Source organism: Rhinoderma darwinii, chromosome 6 (assembly GCF_050947455.1).
Source record: "Rhinoderma darwinii isolate aRhiDar2 chromosome 6, aRhiDar2.hap1, whole genome shotgun sequence".
NCBI lineage: Eukaryota > Metazoa > Chordata > Amphibia > Anura > Rhinodermatidae > Rhinoderma > Rhinoderma darwinii.
The window spans coordinates 34,574,936-34,587,704 of record NC_134692.1 but is presented as its reverse complement, the minus strand read 5'-3'; the positions used below and the strand labels follow the sequence as shown (position 1 = coordinate 34,587,704).

The following is a 12,769-nucleotide window of genomic DNA, read 5'->3' as shown; positions in this document are numbered from 1 at the left end:
TAGCTTCACATAATGTGAAATACATCTTATTGTAGTAATCAGTGGCGTAACTACCGCTTTAGCAGCCATAGTATCTGCTATGTGGCTTGCGGCATGAGGCGCCTAGTGGCGCCACTGGCCACCGGTATGGCTGCTACAGTGGTAGCGACGTCACGCGACGTCACATTCAATAGTATTTGCGTCCTTACGATGCAGATACAATTGAACACTATGGCATCTCCCTGCTCTGCCATTTACTAGGCTACAGGCCACTTTCGGGGTGCAGCCTATCAGGCGCAGGGACAGGATCACTGCGCAGGCCAGCATGATGACATCACTGGATCACACCGACCTACGTAAGGATCCCTTCGGCATTGAGGATGCTGTGGAGCAGCTCCGTTCATCATAGGAATGGGGATTAGGCGTATAATTTTTTCGTTTTATTTATTTGCTATCTACAAGGGGGAGGTGGGGACACTATCTACAGGGAGCTGTATGGAATTTTTTACAAGGGGGGCTGTATGGCACTATCTACAAGGGAGAGGTGGGGGCACTATCTACAGGGGGCTGTATGGCACTATCTACAAGGGGGAGGTGGGGACACTATCTAAAGGGAGCTGTATGGCATTTTTTGCAAGGGGGGACTGCTGGTATTCTATCTGTAATGGAGTGGCCAGCGCAGTCACCAGATCTCAACCCCATAGAGCTGTTGTGGGAGCAGCTTGACCGTATGGTACGCAAGAAGTGCCCATCAAGCCAATCCAACTTGTAAGAGGGCCTTCTGGAAGCATGGGGTGAAATGTCTCCCGATTACCTCAGCAAATTAACAGCTAGAATGCCAAAGGTCTGCAATGCTGTAATTGCTGCAAATGGAGCATTCTTTGACTAAAGCAAAGTTTGAAGGAGAAAATTATTATTTTAAATAAAAATCATTATTTCTAACCTTGTCAATGTCTTGACTATATTTTCTAATCATTTTGCAACTCATTTGATAAATATAAGTGTGAGTTTTCAAACTTTTGAACGGTAGTGTATATAGGAATTATTACTTCAACCAAGGGTGGTAAATACTATAGAGGCAGACCATGTAGCTGTCAGGGGGCCCCTGGTGAGAGGTTGGTCTTGTCCTTATTTACATGGATGGTAAGAACCTGCACAATGGTGTAGTCTCCACAGGTGCTGCAATGTTAGAAAAAAAAAGTGGAAAATGTACTTGAGTCATGAAAATAGGATGGGGGCACCTAGACCTCCGGTTCGGGGTGGTTAGGAGTGTGTTGGTGTCAAGGAAAGAGAACTAATTTTTATCCTTGCATTGCAGCCCCCTCCCGTTCACTATCCATTTCCCTCAAAATTAGGCAACGACATTAATGTAAACAATAAAGTTTTGCCTGAAGGAGCAATAGTAATTTATGAAAAGTATTTACATCCTAAATCATAATGTGGATCCCATGTCACATACCGTGGAGTCATTCCTAAATCTTCAGCTGTCTCTCTGAACAGGTGTGAAGTAACAATAGTCCCAGCAATATCATTCCAGATAGTTGGACGGGAAGGCACAGTGTCCGCCTCTCCGAGGAAGAGTTCCAGACATGTAACCAGAGAGGAATAAAGCTGACAGACGTGGAAGGAAATGGATTTCACCATCACACATTTTATTCTCCTCTTAACAGGTACCATAGCCCTTAAAATCTTCACATCTATTCTGGTTCATTATGATAAAGAAATTCTATTTTGCATCATATACAATTAAAGCTTTTCCTTTTAACCACAAAACTTTTAAGTATCTGTTGCATGTTCCTCCTGTTGTCTCGACTGTCCCTCATTTTTATTGTGACCCATAGACTTAATTTTTATTAGACTCTTATTTTCAATGCATTGTTTTTGTGTTTTTTTAAAATGTTTATTAGATAAGCAATCTGATTCGATGATTCACACAGTCCTTGATTATTAAAGTTGTCTATGGACGTAATGATTATTATTATTAGCTATCTGTCTATGAATTATTCTATTTAATGAGGATTTTTACGTCTGAGGTTCTGAAAGAATTGACCCTAAGATATTTTTCATTGGACAGGGCATTTATTGCTTTATTTTTTGTTCATGGTCACAACAAATATCTGTCGAAAATTTTCATGCGGAGCAATGCACAAGAACACGTTTTTCAGGAATAGGATGGATTTACTTTTACTCAACTTTTCCAATATTGTTACATGAATGGACTTTCCCCATGGGCAGTTTTAGGATTAAAAATATTGTATTGAACTAATGTGGGTAGTCTTAATGTATGAGGGCAATTTATATAATTTATTTGTATGTCAGCAATTTATTTTATTTTATTTTATAAATATCTCCCAGCAGAACAAAGGGTCAGGCATAAAATCCAACATGCTTTTTCCTCGTTTAATTAAGATGCCCCATAAATAAAAAAAAACACTAAAGTATTCTGTTTTGAGATATAAAATATATGTTCATCTTATCAGTGATAATTAAATACTCCTGACTGTGCAGTATAACTGGAGCCCTCCACCTAACAAGATATACATCATACTGTCTAGAATCTATATACTCTGAAAAAGTATTCATTTGTAGTGAGAACCCCACTGAGGAGGATTATATCATTGTGTAGTTATCATGATAAAATATCACAGCTCCGATTCCTATGATTCAACTGTTTTTATGTACCAGGGTGGGCTATTGGCCCGTGGGTGTTAGGACACCATTGTGATTTTAATATTCTGGATTTCTATAGCTGTGCTACAGCACTTTTTCTTACCCTAGTACTTCTCACACCAGAACAGTTACAAAGTATTACTTTATGATCAGCTTTTCAAACCCAAGATTTGGAAAATGATGTTGCGTTTAGGTTTTTCCACAGAATATTTTTGTCATAAAAATGTTTAACGAAAGAATCATTCAAAATGACTTTTTGCGAAGTAATTACGTGCCAGGAACTTGTTTCTGGGGTTTAGAATATAATGCGATTGACTGGCAGCTGCAGGTGAATGCTATGGGTATTTTTAGTTATCTAATCGCACTTTGACACTTGAGTAGTTAGCCCTGTATGCTGTATGGAGGGCGGTTGGTAAACATCCGAGAGGGTCATATGCAGATATATAATTGACAGTCAGAGTACGCCACTAATGTCTGATCTATAAATTGTACTATCTTCAAATTTTACTAACATTAAGAATCTGTAAATATTTTCTCCCCTATGAAATGAAGATAGACCAGTGGACAGTTCCTGTTTACTTACAAAATAGTGACTCTGCAAGGTCAACAAATTATATTTTTTACTTTTTAAAGGGGCATTTCCATCTAAGATATTTATGGCATTCCCACGTTTATGGCCTCGGAATCTAGGCAGGGAATCAATTGAGGTGTGGCTGCGCATGTAAGCGTCTCCCTCCATGGTTTCGTGTGGGAGTAGTAAAAACAGGGGTGACTCCCATTCTGGAGAAAGATGCTGCTCTATCAGACATGGATATGCCATAAATGTCTTAGATGGGAAAACTCTACAAAGTCGCTATTTGGATAGTGGAGAAAGACAATCAATAATGAGCACAGAGTTGCCTCTATGGTACAGACAGATTTTGTTGCAAATCCGAATCGGATGTCAATCTTTGCATTACAAAGGGTAAAATCCGCATTGAAAATCTGCGACAAATCCGTATTGTGTGTACTCAAACTTACACTTCTGTTGTGCCCTGGTGTACCATACTACAGATTAATAAAGCAAATGCTGAGAGACTACCAGCTCAGCAACCAGATGAATTGTGAATGCAGCTATGGGGTATAAAATGGGCTGTAACTCAGGATAGGAACAAAATAAGTAAAATAAAGTAGTCAAATTCCCTTAATCTGGAATGAATGGGACCAGACAGGTGCTGGATTGTCAGTTATTGTTGAGTATTGGAAGGTCATAGAAAAAATAAATAAATAAAAGTCATGTAAAACTAGAGAATATAATGTCATGTAAATGTGAAATCCGCTACTATAATTTCATCTTTTTTTAATTTTGAAGAATTTCTTAACTGAAGTGCTTAAATTGATTTTCCTTTTTTTTTCATATAGTCGTCTTCTTTTAGTCCTGTAAAAGTCTACAATATATTTCTGTTTTTGCCCTGGAAACACGTGGTGGATTATTAGACTTTCAGAATTGAACCCGATTTTTCTTTTATAAATTTAAAACGTGAACTATGTGAATACTGTGGCCACAAAGACACATTAGCTTTTCCTCAAAAGGTCTTGAAATAAAAATCAAATACTTGTAACTTTTTACAACAATTCAGCTGAAACTTTCCTTCTCTGTAGCTGGAACCGTTCTCTGTTCTGAAGATGAATCTCGCTTGATTCAGGACTTGTTTCAAAAATACAACAAAGTTGTTCGTCCTGTTCAGAAGTTTAAGGACGCCGTCGTGGTGACAGTGGGTCTCCAGCTGATTCAACTCATTGATGTGGTAAGAATGCTTCAATAAAATAAATGAGAGAAGAAGCTTATAGTCATTGAGCAATTGGAACAAGTCAATATCATGTAGCTCTCTAGACAGAGCGTAACTTTCGTTTCGGGTCCCCGATGCAAAATAGCAAAGGGGTTCTTTTATGTAGCAGAGGAGACATAGGGCCCCTTTAGGCAATAGGGCCTGGGTAAGACTGGAAACTCTGTCTGCTGTATAATAGGTTCTGAATCTTCAAGATGGAACTAACAAGCTTATTTCTTTTGGGTTTTCTTTTTGTTTAATATCTTATATTTATATTTTAAGGATGAAGTCAATCAAATCGTGACAACAAATGTTCGACTCAAGCAGGTTTGTAATTGAATATTTGTTTTACATTTGTAAAGGAACAGTGATGTCTTCCAACTTTTGCATGAAATAATATAATTTATAATCGTACAAAGTCCGGCGTTTTCTAGTGCAGTAGATCATTTTGCACACAAACAACTGTATAGCCCCTTTAATCATTTGCCATCTATGCCATCAATGGACAGCTATGGTTTATTTTCATTAGAGATCTTGGACATGGACACTCCTAAGTTTCCATATTATCGATACATTTCAGTGGAGTGAAACAGTTCATGTCCACTTCGCCACTAGAAATAAAGGAAATAATTAGAAAAACATGGCTACTTTCTTACAAAAATATCCAAGTGAATGGGGCTGAACTGCAATACCAGACAAAGCCCACGGACAAGAGACTTTCTGGAAGAAAGTATCTATGGTTTTATAATCTCATACAACAACCTCTAAGGACCTGGACTCTCTAAATTGCTTGGGTCCCAGTCACCCGATCCCCACAGATCTGACTTTTATCAAATATCATAGAAGTAATTTATTTTGTATCTGTAGCTCCATCCCATGAACCCACAACAAAGAAGAAAGTATCAATAAAAAACATACCTGTGAATTGGTTGGTCATTATGATGCTCTTATATCTATGGTGGTCTACATAATCCTGCTATATTTTTTTCACTTCTAGCAATGGGTGGATGTTAATTTGAAATGGGAACCATCAAAATATGGAGGAATAGAGAAAATACGTATTCTTTCTGGTGATTTATGGCGTCCAGATTTAGTCCTATACAACAAGTAAGACTAACTTTTTTTGTATTTTGGGCATGAAAACAAAGTATTGAAAGTAGAATGGAGCTCCTGCCACAAATGTACCCCAGCCTCATAACCCAGCATGCCATTCTCTCCTGCGCTGGGCATTTTCACTGCATCTGATACACCACTGCCTTCCCGGTGATGTCATATAATGTGATCTTACGCGTGAAACACCTGAGAGGGTAAGGGTTGGCCTATGTATAAAGTAGCCCAAGAAGACCTGCTTCATCTGAGCATTACTTTTACACCTATATAAAGAGGGTTGTCTCATCACATAAATCTGAGAAACACCATGGCGAGATCAGCTTGTCCAGCTCCCAAGACTCCCGGCAAACAATTGATTTTGCCAGAGAAAGATTAATCTGGCAGATGATTGGCCATCCATGTAATACATAGACGTCTCGTGTCCGCCAGAGCAAGCGCTGCTGCTTGTCAATGGTTCTCAATTCTGGCTCGTAGAGGGGGTAATGGCATATGGACAGTCATGTTTGCTCTCAGACTTTCTATATATATGTTTATGTGAATGTATGTTTCACATTCACATATTTTTTTACAAAGTATAAGAACTTGATTGTTTAATTCCCGTTTTCTTAATTTGCTGGTAGCTAAAGCATTATCCAAAATATGGAAGCAGAGGAATGGGTTGTCTTTATTAATAGGGATTGTGGAGCAAACTCTTTGTCTGTACTTAAATTCTAGAAATATAATATTATCCCAGCAACTAGTTTCTTTGCTGCCAGTCAGAGGTGGGCACAGTCAATAGAGGACCCCCCGCCGTGCAAGAACCATATAGGGTCCCGTTGATCTTAAATATCTCATCATAGAGCACCCACCTATTATCTCTCCAACAATTGTAGAGTTATTATGAGCTATGAAATTCATTATCTCAGTCGCTTACATGTAATCTTATAGACGATAGGGGCAGTGGGTCCCCTAACCTACTGGGCCCCTGTGCAACTGCAAAGGCTCCATATATGTTATGTTCGTCCCTGCTGCCAATCTTATGCCATATTTATATACATTGAGGTTGATCTCTTCTATTATCGTATCAGTGTTATCATCAGTGTTCTCAAATCATTTATTATTTTCATTGATAAGAGCTATCAGGAATTTTAAAGTGTTTGCTCAGCTACTGTGTAAGCGTGTTATCTCTTTTGCAGTGCAAACGGTGACTTCGCAATTGTCCAAGAAACCAAGGCCCTCGTGGATTATACCGGAAAAATTTTATGGAATCCACCAGCCATCTTCAAAAGTTACTGTGAAATGATCGTCACACATTTTCCTTTTGACCAGCAGAACTGTAGTATGAAGCTGGGGACGTGGAGCTATGATGGGACGCTGGTTGTTATAAATCCGGTAAGGAGTAGAGGCAAAAATCAGGTTGTAGCCATAGAGCAGAGATCACCTGGCATTCCACATGTTGGATTCTCAATAGATTCTGGATGTATATACACACACACGTAATGTATAACAACGCAAAATAAAGTTAAAATTGTGTTAATAGAATTGTGTTCATTTTAGATTTTTCTATTTAGTAATTATTCTACAATAACTCCTTTTAGGAGAGCGACCGTCCGGATATGAGCAGCTTCATGGAGAGCGGAGAATGGCTCATGAAGGATTACCAGTGCTGGAAGCACTTTGTTTTCTATGACTGTTGCCCTGATAAACCATATCTGGATATCACCTATCATTTCCTCATGCAGCGCCTTCCACTTTACTTCATTGTCAATGTCATCATTCCCTGCCTGCTCTTCTCCTTTTTGACTGGTTTAGTGTTTTATTTGCCAACAGGTTCATGTAGGTATTCTATGATATGATTGGGCTCCATGAGACTCCTCAGGGGGTCCACCATTTTGCAGAAAGGTGCAGGTCCCACCTATCAAACACTTAAAAGGGTTGGACCAGAGTCGAAAGTTTTTTTCAAAAGCCTACTACCTCCCTAACTACACTGCCACATGTCCGAATATACTTACTAGGTGATCCCTTTCTATGTTTTTTTTAATCCCATTTTCACTGAGCAAAAAGAGCAGTCCTGCTGCTCAGCACACGTGATCGCCACTTGCTACTGGGGAACTACATTTCCCAGTAGCCCCCTGCGACTCCTCCCAACTCCGGGAATTTTTCTTAAAATGTACACATTGGTAGTGGCTATTCTTCAGGGCACGCTCAGCTGTAGCTGTAAACACAGGTAAGCGGCATATCCTGCGTACTGAGTTTCTAGCAAGAACAGTGTGGTTTTCACTGCGCATGCCCACCCTGTGCAGTGACATTGGTGAAACCACGCTTGTGCCGACTCACAGGTGACAGTGGTGGGTGTCAGTGCGCATGCTTGACCTGGAAAGGGAGTACTGGCGGACATAATCAGTAGTAACCACTTATAAACATAAAAATATCTGGGGGTACTTTGGAGAGGGGGGTAATTTCAGAAGATACATGCTTTTTGAAAAATGTTATGTACTTGCAAATAGTATTTATTTTACAAATAGGGGACATTGAGTCATACTTTGGATTGTGGTGATACCCCTTTGTGGGAAAACCCCATTAATTCTAGAATTACTCTGTATCTATTTTCTTTAAAGGGTAACTAAATATTCGACAAACTATTAAACACAAAGTTTTGATTGGTGGGGGTCCGAGCACTGAGACCGCGACCAATCGCTAAAACGAAGCGGCAGAAGCGCTCGTGTGAGCGCTCAGCCTCTTCGTTTCTGTTCGGCTTTTTCTGGAAAGCCGATGTAGCGGAGTACGGGCTCATAGACTTTCTATTAAGCCCGTCTTCCGATACATTGATTTCCAGAAAAGGCCGAATAGAAACGAAGCGGCTGAGCGCTCACACGAGCGCTTCTGCCACTTCATTTTAGCGATTGGTGGGGGTCTCAGTGCTCGGACCCCCACCAATCAAAACTTCTGTCACTATAACATGTCAGAAGTTTGTCGAACGTTTTTTTACCCTTTAAGTCTTTAACGTCTTAAACAATTTCTTCATTGACAGGTGAAAAGATAACTCTAAGTGTCTCTGTCCTGTTGTCCCTGACTGTGTTTCTTCTGGTTATTGTCGAATTGATCCCGTCAACTTCAAGTGCGGTGCCACTGATTGGAAAATACATGTTATTTACCATGATGTTTGTCATAGCATCCATCGTCATCACAGTCATGGTAATCAATGCTCATTTCCGTACCCCGAGTACTCACATCATGCCTCAGTGGATGAGGAAGGTCAGTCGCAATTATTTATGCCAATGCTTTCTATCTGGAAAAAAAATTAGCCTTAATGTGATGACTATTATTATTCTCCATATTACATATTAAAGCATGATATTTACTATAACACATGTCAATATGAATTGGTCTATAAATAATATTATTATGAACACCACATTCTTATCTCAGGACCGGACGATTATACAGAGATGAGCAGCGTTACATAGGCACTACTTATCTCTCCCTGCAGAAGAAATCTATCACAGATCGCTTTTGCAAAAAGTTATTTTGCTGTGCCAAACACTGATTGACTGACATGCAATGCTATGCTCTTTTTTTTTTTTTTTTAAAGAGGTTCTTCAGCAACATTACAACCAAGATCCTGCTGAACTTTTTTTAGGGTGTTTCATATCAGTCAGTGAATATTATGAAGAATAATTGTCCGTATAATAAATTATTAAGTGCATTAGTCAGCTCAGACTTCCATGACTTGTATAAATGTACTTGGACTACGGCCTTGTACTTTTTATGCTCACAGAACTTCTTGGTACATCATTATTTATTTGTTGTTGTAATATCGTCTGCATTAGAAAGAGGGTGTCACAGGTACCTGTCATAAAAGTTTCCATGACTCTAATCCGCCAACAGAACTTTGGCTGTAATTTTTTTTATTAAATGTGTCCTAAATCAGAAAAACATACCATAACAGCACCACGCCTGTCCACAGGTTGGTGTGTGGTATTGCAGCTCATCTCCATTCACTTTAATGGAGCTGAGATGCAATACCAGACACAACCTATAAAAGAGGTGTGGCGCTGTTTTTGGAAGAAAGCGGGCATGTTCTAATTCTGGAATATTATTACCGTTTTATTCGCAGCTGTCAGCAACATCATCTTTTCATACAGTCATGAGGGGAACGTTCCTCTCATTAGTCCGGAATGTACAACAAGCTCATTAATTGACACCCACACATGCATTCGTTACATACCGTCATATGTTCTTTTCACCAGGTTTTCATTGAAACTATTCCAAACATGATGTTCTTTTCTACAATGAAACGGCCTTCACAAGAAAAAAAAGGAAAGAAGATTTTTACTGAAGACATTGACATTTCAGATATCTCAGGAAAACTGGGACCTGCCACTGATACCTACCAGTCCCCAATCTTAAAGAACCCCGATGTGAAGAGCGCTATAGATGGAGTTAAATATATTGCAGAATCCATGAACTCCGACCAAGAATCAAATAAGGTAGAAGTCCAAATCCATGACATTTAATAACTTTGTGGTTATAGTAAACATTTACCCTTGAATACCATGTTGTTTTTTTTAGTCATTAAGTCACGTTCAAAATTCTGCGCTAATTATTTATATATATTTATAATGTTCTAATTTACTTTGAGAGTAAACATATCTCTAAATCCCCTGCACAGATATATATTTAAATGAAAACATGCTGGCAACCTGCCTCTGCCACTAGGGGGAGCATAGGAGCTTTCTGCATACTGTGTTCTCAATTATACTAAATTAAATAATACTGCCTATATTCCTACTATATTTCTAGGCCATATGTATTTGCCTAAGCTGTCCTTTGGATAATTTGGCCTTCCCACTGTCTTGCTCACTTATTAAATGGAATAATACCTGAAAATATATTTGATATGAATAAATAACATTGGATAGTATTTTAAATCATTATTTCTCCTCCTAACTGCAATGACGATTTTCCAAGTCAGTAATAATTTCTTGTTATATTTACAGGCTTCAGAAGAATGGATATTCTCTGCAATGGTGATTGATCACGTCCTCCTAGCAGTTTTCATGTTAGTCTGTATAATTGGGACAGTGGCTATTTTTGCTGGACGTCTGATTGAGCTACATATGCAGGGTTAAGTTAATATTTTCGGAAGCCATGAAGCGGTGTACCTGGACGAAGATGCACTTTCTATAGTCGTCATTAAATGATTTTTGTTGGGTTGTCATAATTTAAAAACAATGAAATCCTTTGTAAATACTGAAATAATTGCACGGATAGAGCATTTAAAATTTAGACAAAAAATAACATACTGATTGGAAAAATTATATTTTTATTTTTACCGTACTGGTGTTACCAGTCTCATTTCAGATTAGTATGTATTTAATTACTGTTAGGATTGAACGCCTTTTATTATATTTTTTTCCTTATTGTCTAAATGTCTAAAATTCTTCCTGTATTAAATGTAGTCTGGATTAAATGATTATTTCAGTTTGAATTTAGTATTATGTATTTTAGAATTCTATTGTTTGAATAATAGAATGAGAGCACAGCATATGCAGTAGAATAGAACAAAGCCTAAAAGTCCCAAAACATGAAATTACAACATTAAATCAATAAGAGTTAAAGGGATATTCCCACCTCTCCATTCATTCTCCACCTGAATGAACCATCGTATAGGTGGGGATTGGGTGACCCCCATTCTGGAGATAGCTGTGGGTCATAAAATTCAGTAACTTATCATGGAACATGTCAAGTGCAGGAAGCACGGGGGTCTTGCAATCATCCTGGATGGAGTCCATGTCATAAAGCAGGGGTCTATATATATATGGACAGTGTTGTCAGGTTCTACCCCAGAGCGGAGTCCCGGGTAGAGTGCTAGTATTGGCTCTGCTCCGGGACTCTGTGGAATTCCCTGACATCGCTGTCCATATATGGACAGTGTTGTCAGGGTCTTCCCCAGAACGGAGTCCCGGGCAGAGCGCTAGTACAGGCTCAGCTCCGGGACTCTGTGGAATTCTCTGACATCGCTGTCCATATATGGACAGTGTTGTCAGGGTCTTCCCCAGAGCGGAGTCCCGGGCAGAGCTCTAGTATAGGCTCTGCTCTGGGACTCTGTGGAATCCCCTGAGATTGCTGTCCACATATGGACAGCGATGTCTAGGGCATCCCCAGAGCTGGACACTGATGTCAGGTGCACAGCTGGAGTCCCAGGCAGAGTGCTAGAAGAGGCTCTGCTCCGGGACTCCAGCTCTGGGCAAGCCCCTGACATTACTGTCCATATATGGCACTGTGGCAGCATCTACAGAGGGCACTGTGGCAGCATCTACGGAGGGCACTGTGGCAGCATCTACAGAGGGCACTGTGGCAGCATCTACAGAGGGCATTGTGGCAGTATGTACAGAGGACACTGTGGCATTATCTACGGGGGTGTGGCATTATCTAGAGAGGGCACTGTGGCATTATCTACCAAGGGCACTGTGGCATTATATACAGAGTGCACTGTGGCAGTATCTACAGAGGGCTCTGTGGCTCTATCTTAAAAGGGGCTGCCCAATCTTGACATTTGTGTGTCTGCCAAACGCTGCCAATTGACCCGCCGGACTGCAGTTAGCGACACTTAAACAGGAAAACTGGATTGTTGAAATGCGGCCCGTCAACTTCTAATTTTTTCTATATGTGGCCCACTTACCCGGGCCAAGTTTGAGAGCCCTGTCATAAAGGATGTAGAGCAAGCGCACACAGGTGCCATGAGATAAGCCGCATATTGAAAAGGCCTGATATAATGTGAGACTGCTGAGGAAGGCCACAAAGATCTGTATAGCAATCTTTGGAAATGCTTGTCCAAGGTACGAGATTTTCCCACTCAAGGTGATCTTGGGTATTGGTAAATGTCTGGCTGTGGCAGAATTATCTGCAGATTTTGTCAGGTGGTGTACAGAGCCTAAAGATTACACATCTGCTCGAGCTCATCCGACCAAACCCCCATTATTATGGACTTTTACATATGTAGACAACCCACCCATTCCTCATAGTAGGCAATAGACAGAACTGTGAAGTGAGACAATTGTTCTATAGTCATTAGCTACACTATATGAACAAGTGTATTAGGACACCTCTTATAATCACTGAATTTAGCTGTTTCATTCAGTCCCATTGCCACAGGTGTATAAAATCCAGCACCTCGCCCTGCACTCTGTCTATACGAACATTTATGAAATAATGGGTCG

At 39.8% G+C, this 12,769-nt stretch overlaps 1 protein-coding gene across 1 annotated transcript; it reads left to right on the top strand.

Annotated features, from left to right (window-relative positions):
• Positions 1-1,609: 1,609 nt before the first annotated feature.
• Positions 1,610-10,853, top strand: LOC142656242 (acetylcholine receptor subunit alpha-1-A-like). Its single transcript, XM_075831135.1, has 9 exons — positions 1,610-1,649; positions 4,291-4,436; positions 4,740-4,784; positions 5,455-5,564; positions 6,743-6,938; positions 7,145-7,382; positions 8,578-8,801; positions 9,797-10,036; positions 10,547-10,853. Exons 1-9 carry the CDS (start codon positions 1,610-1,612, stop codon positions 10,676-10,678), a joined length of 1,371 nt encoding a protein of 456 aa, XP_075687250.1. The 3' UTR covers positions 10,679-10,853.
• Positions 10,854-12,769: the final 1,916 nt, after the last annotated feature.

Excerpts from the sequence above, each read along its gene's own strand:
- LOC142656242 (XM_075831135.1), top strand. The coding sequence starts at position 1,610 with ATGGATTTCACCATCACACATTTTATTCTCCTCTTAACAG. Across the intron at positions 1,650-4,290 it reads TTTTATTCTCCTCTTAACAG|CTGGAACCGTTCTCTGTTCT; the intron begins GTACCATAGCCC and ends CCTTCTCTGTAG. Across the intron at positions 4,437-4,739 it reads TGATTCAACTCATTGATGTG|GATGAAGTCAATCAAATCGT; the intron begins GTAAGAATGCTT and ends TTATATTTTAAG.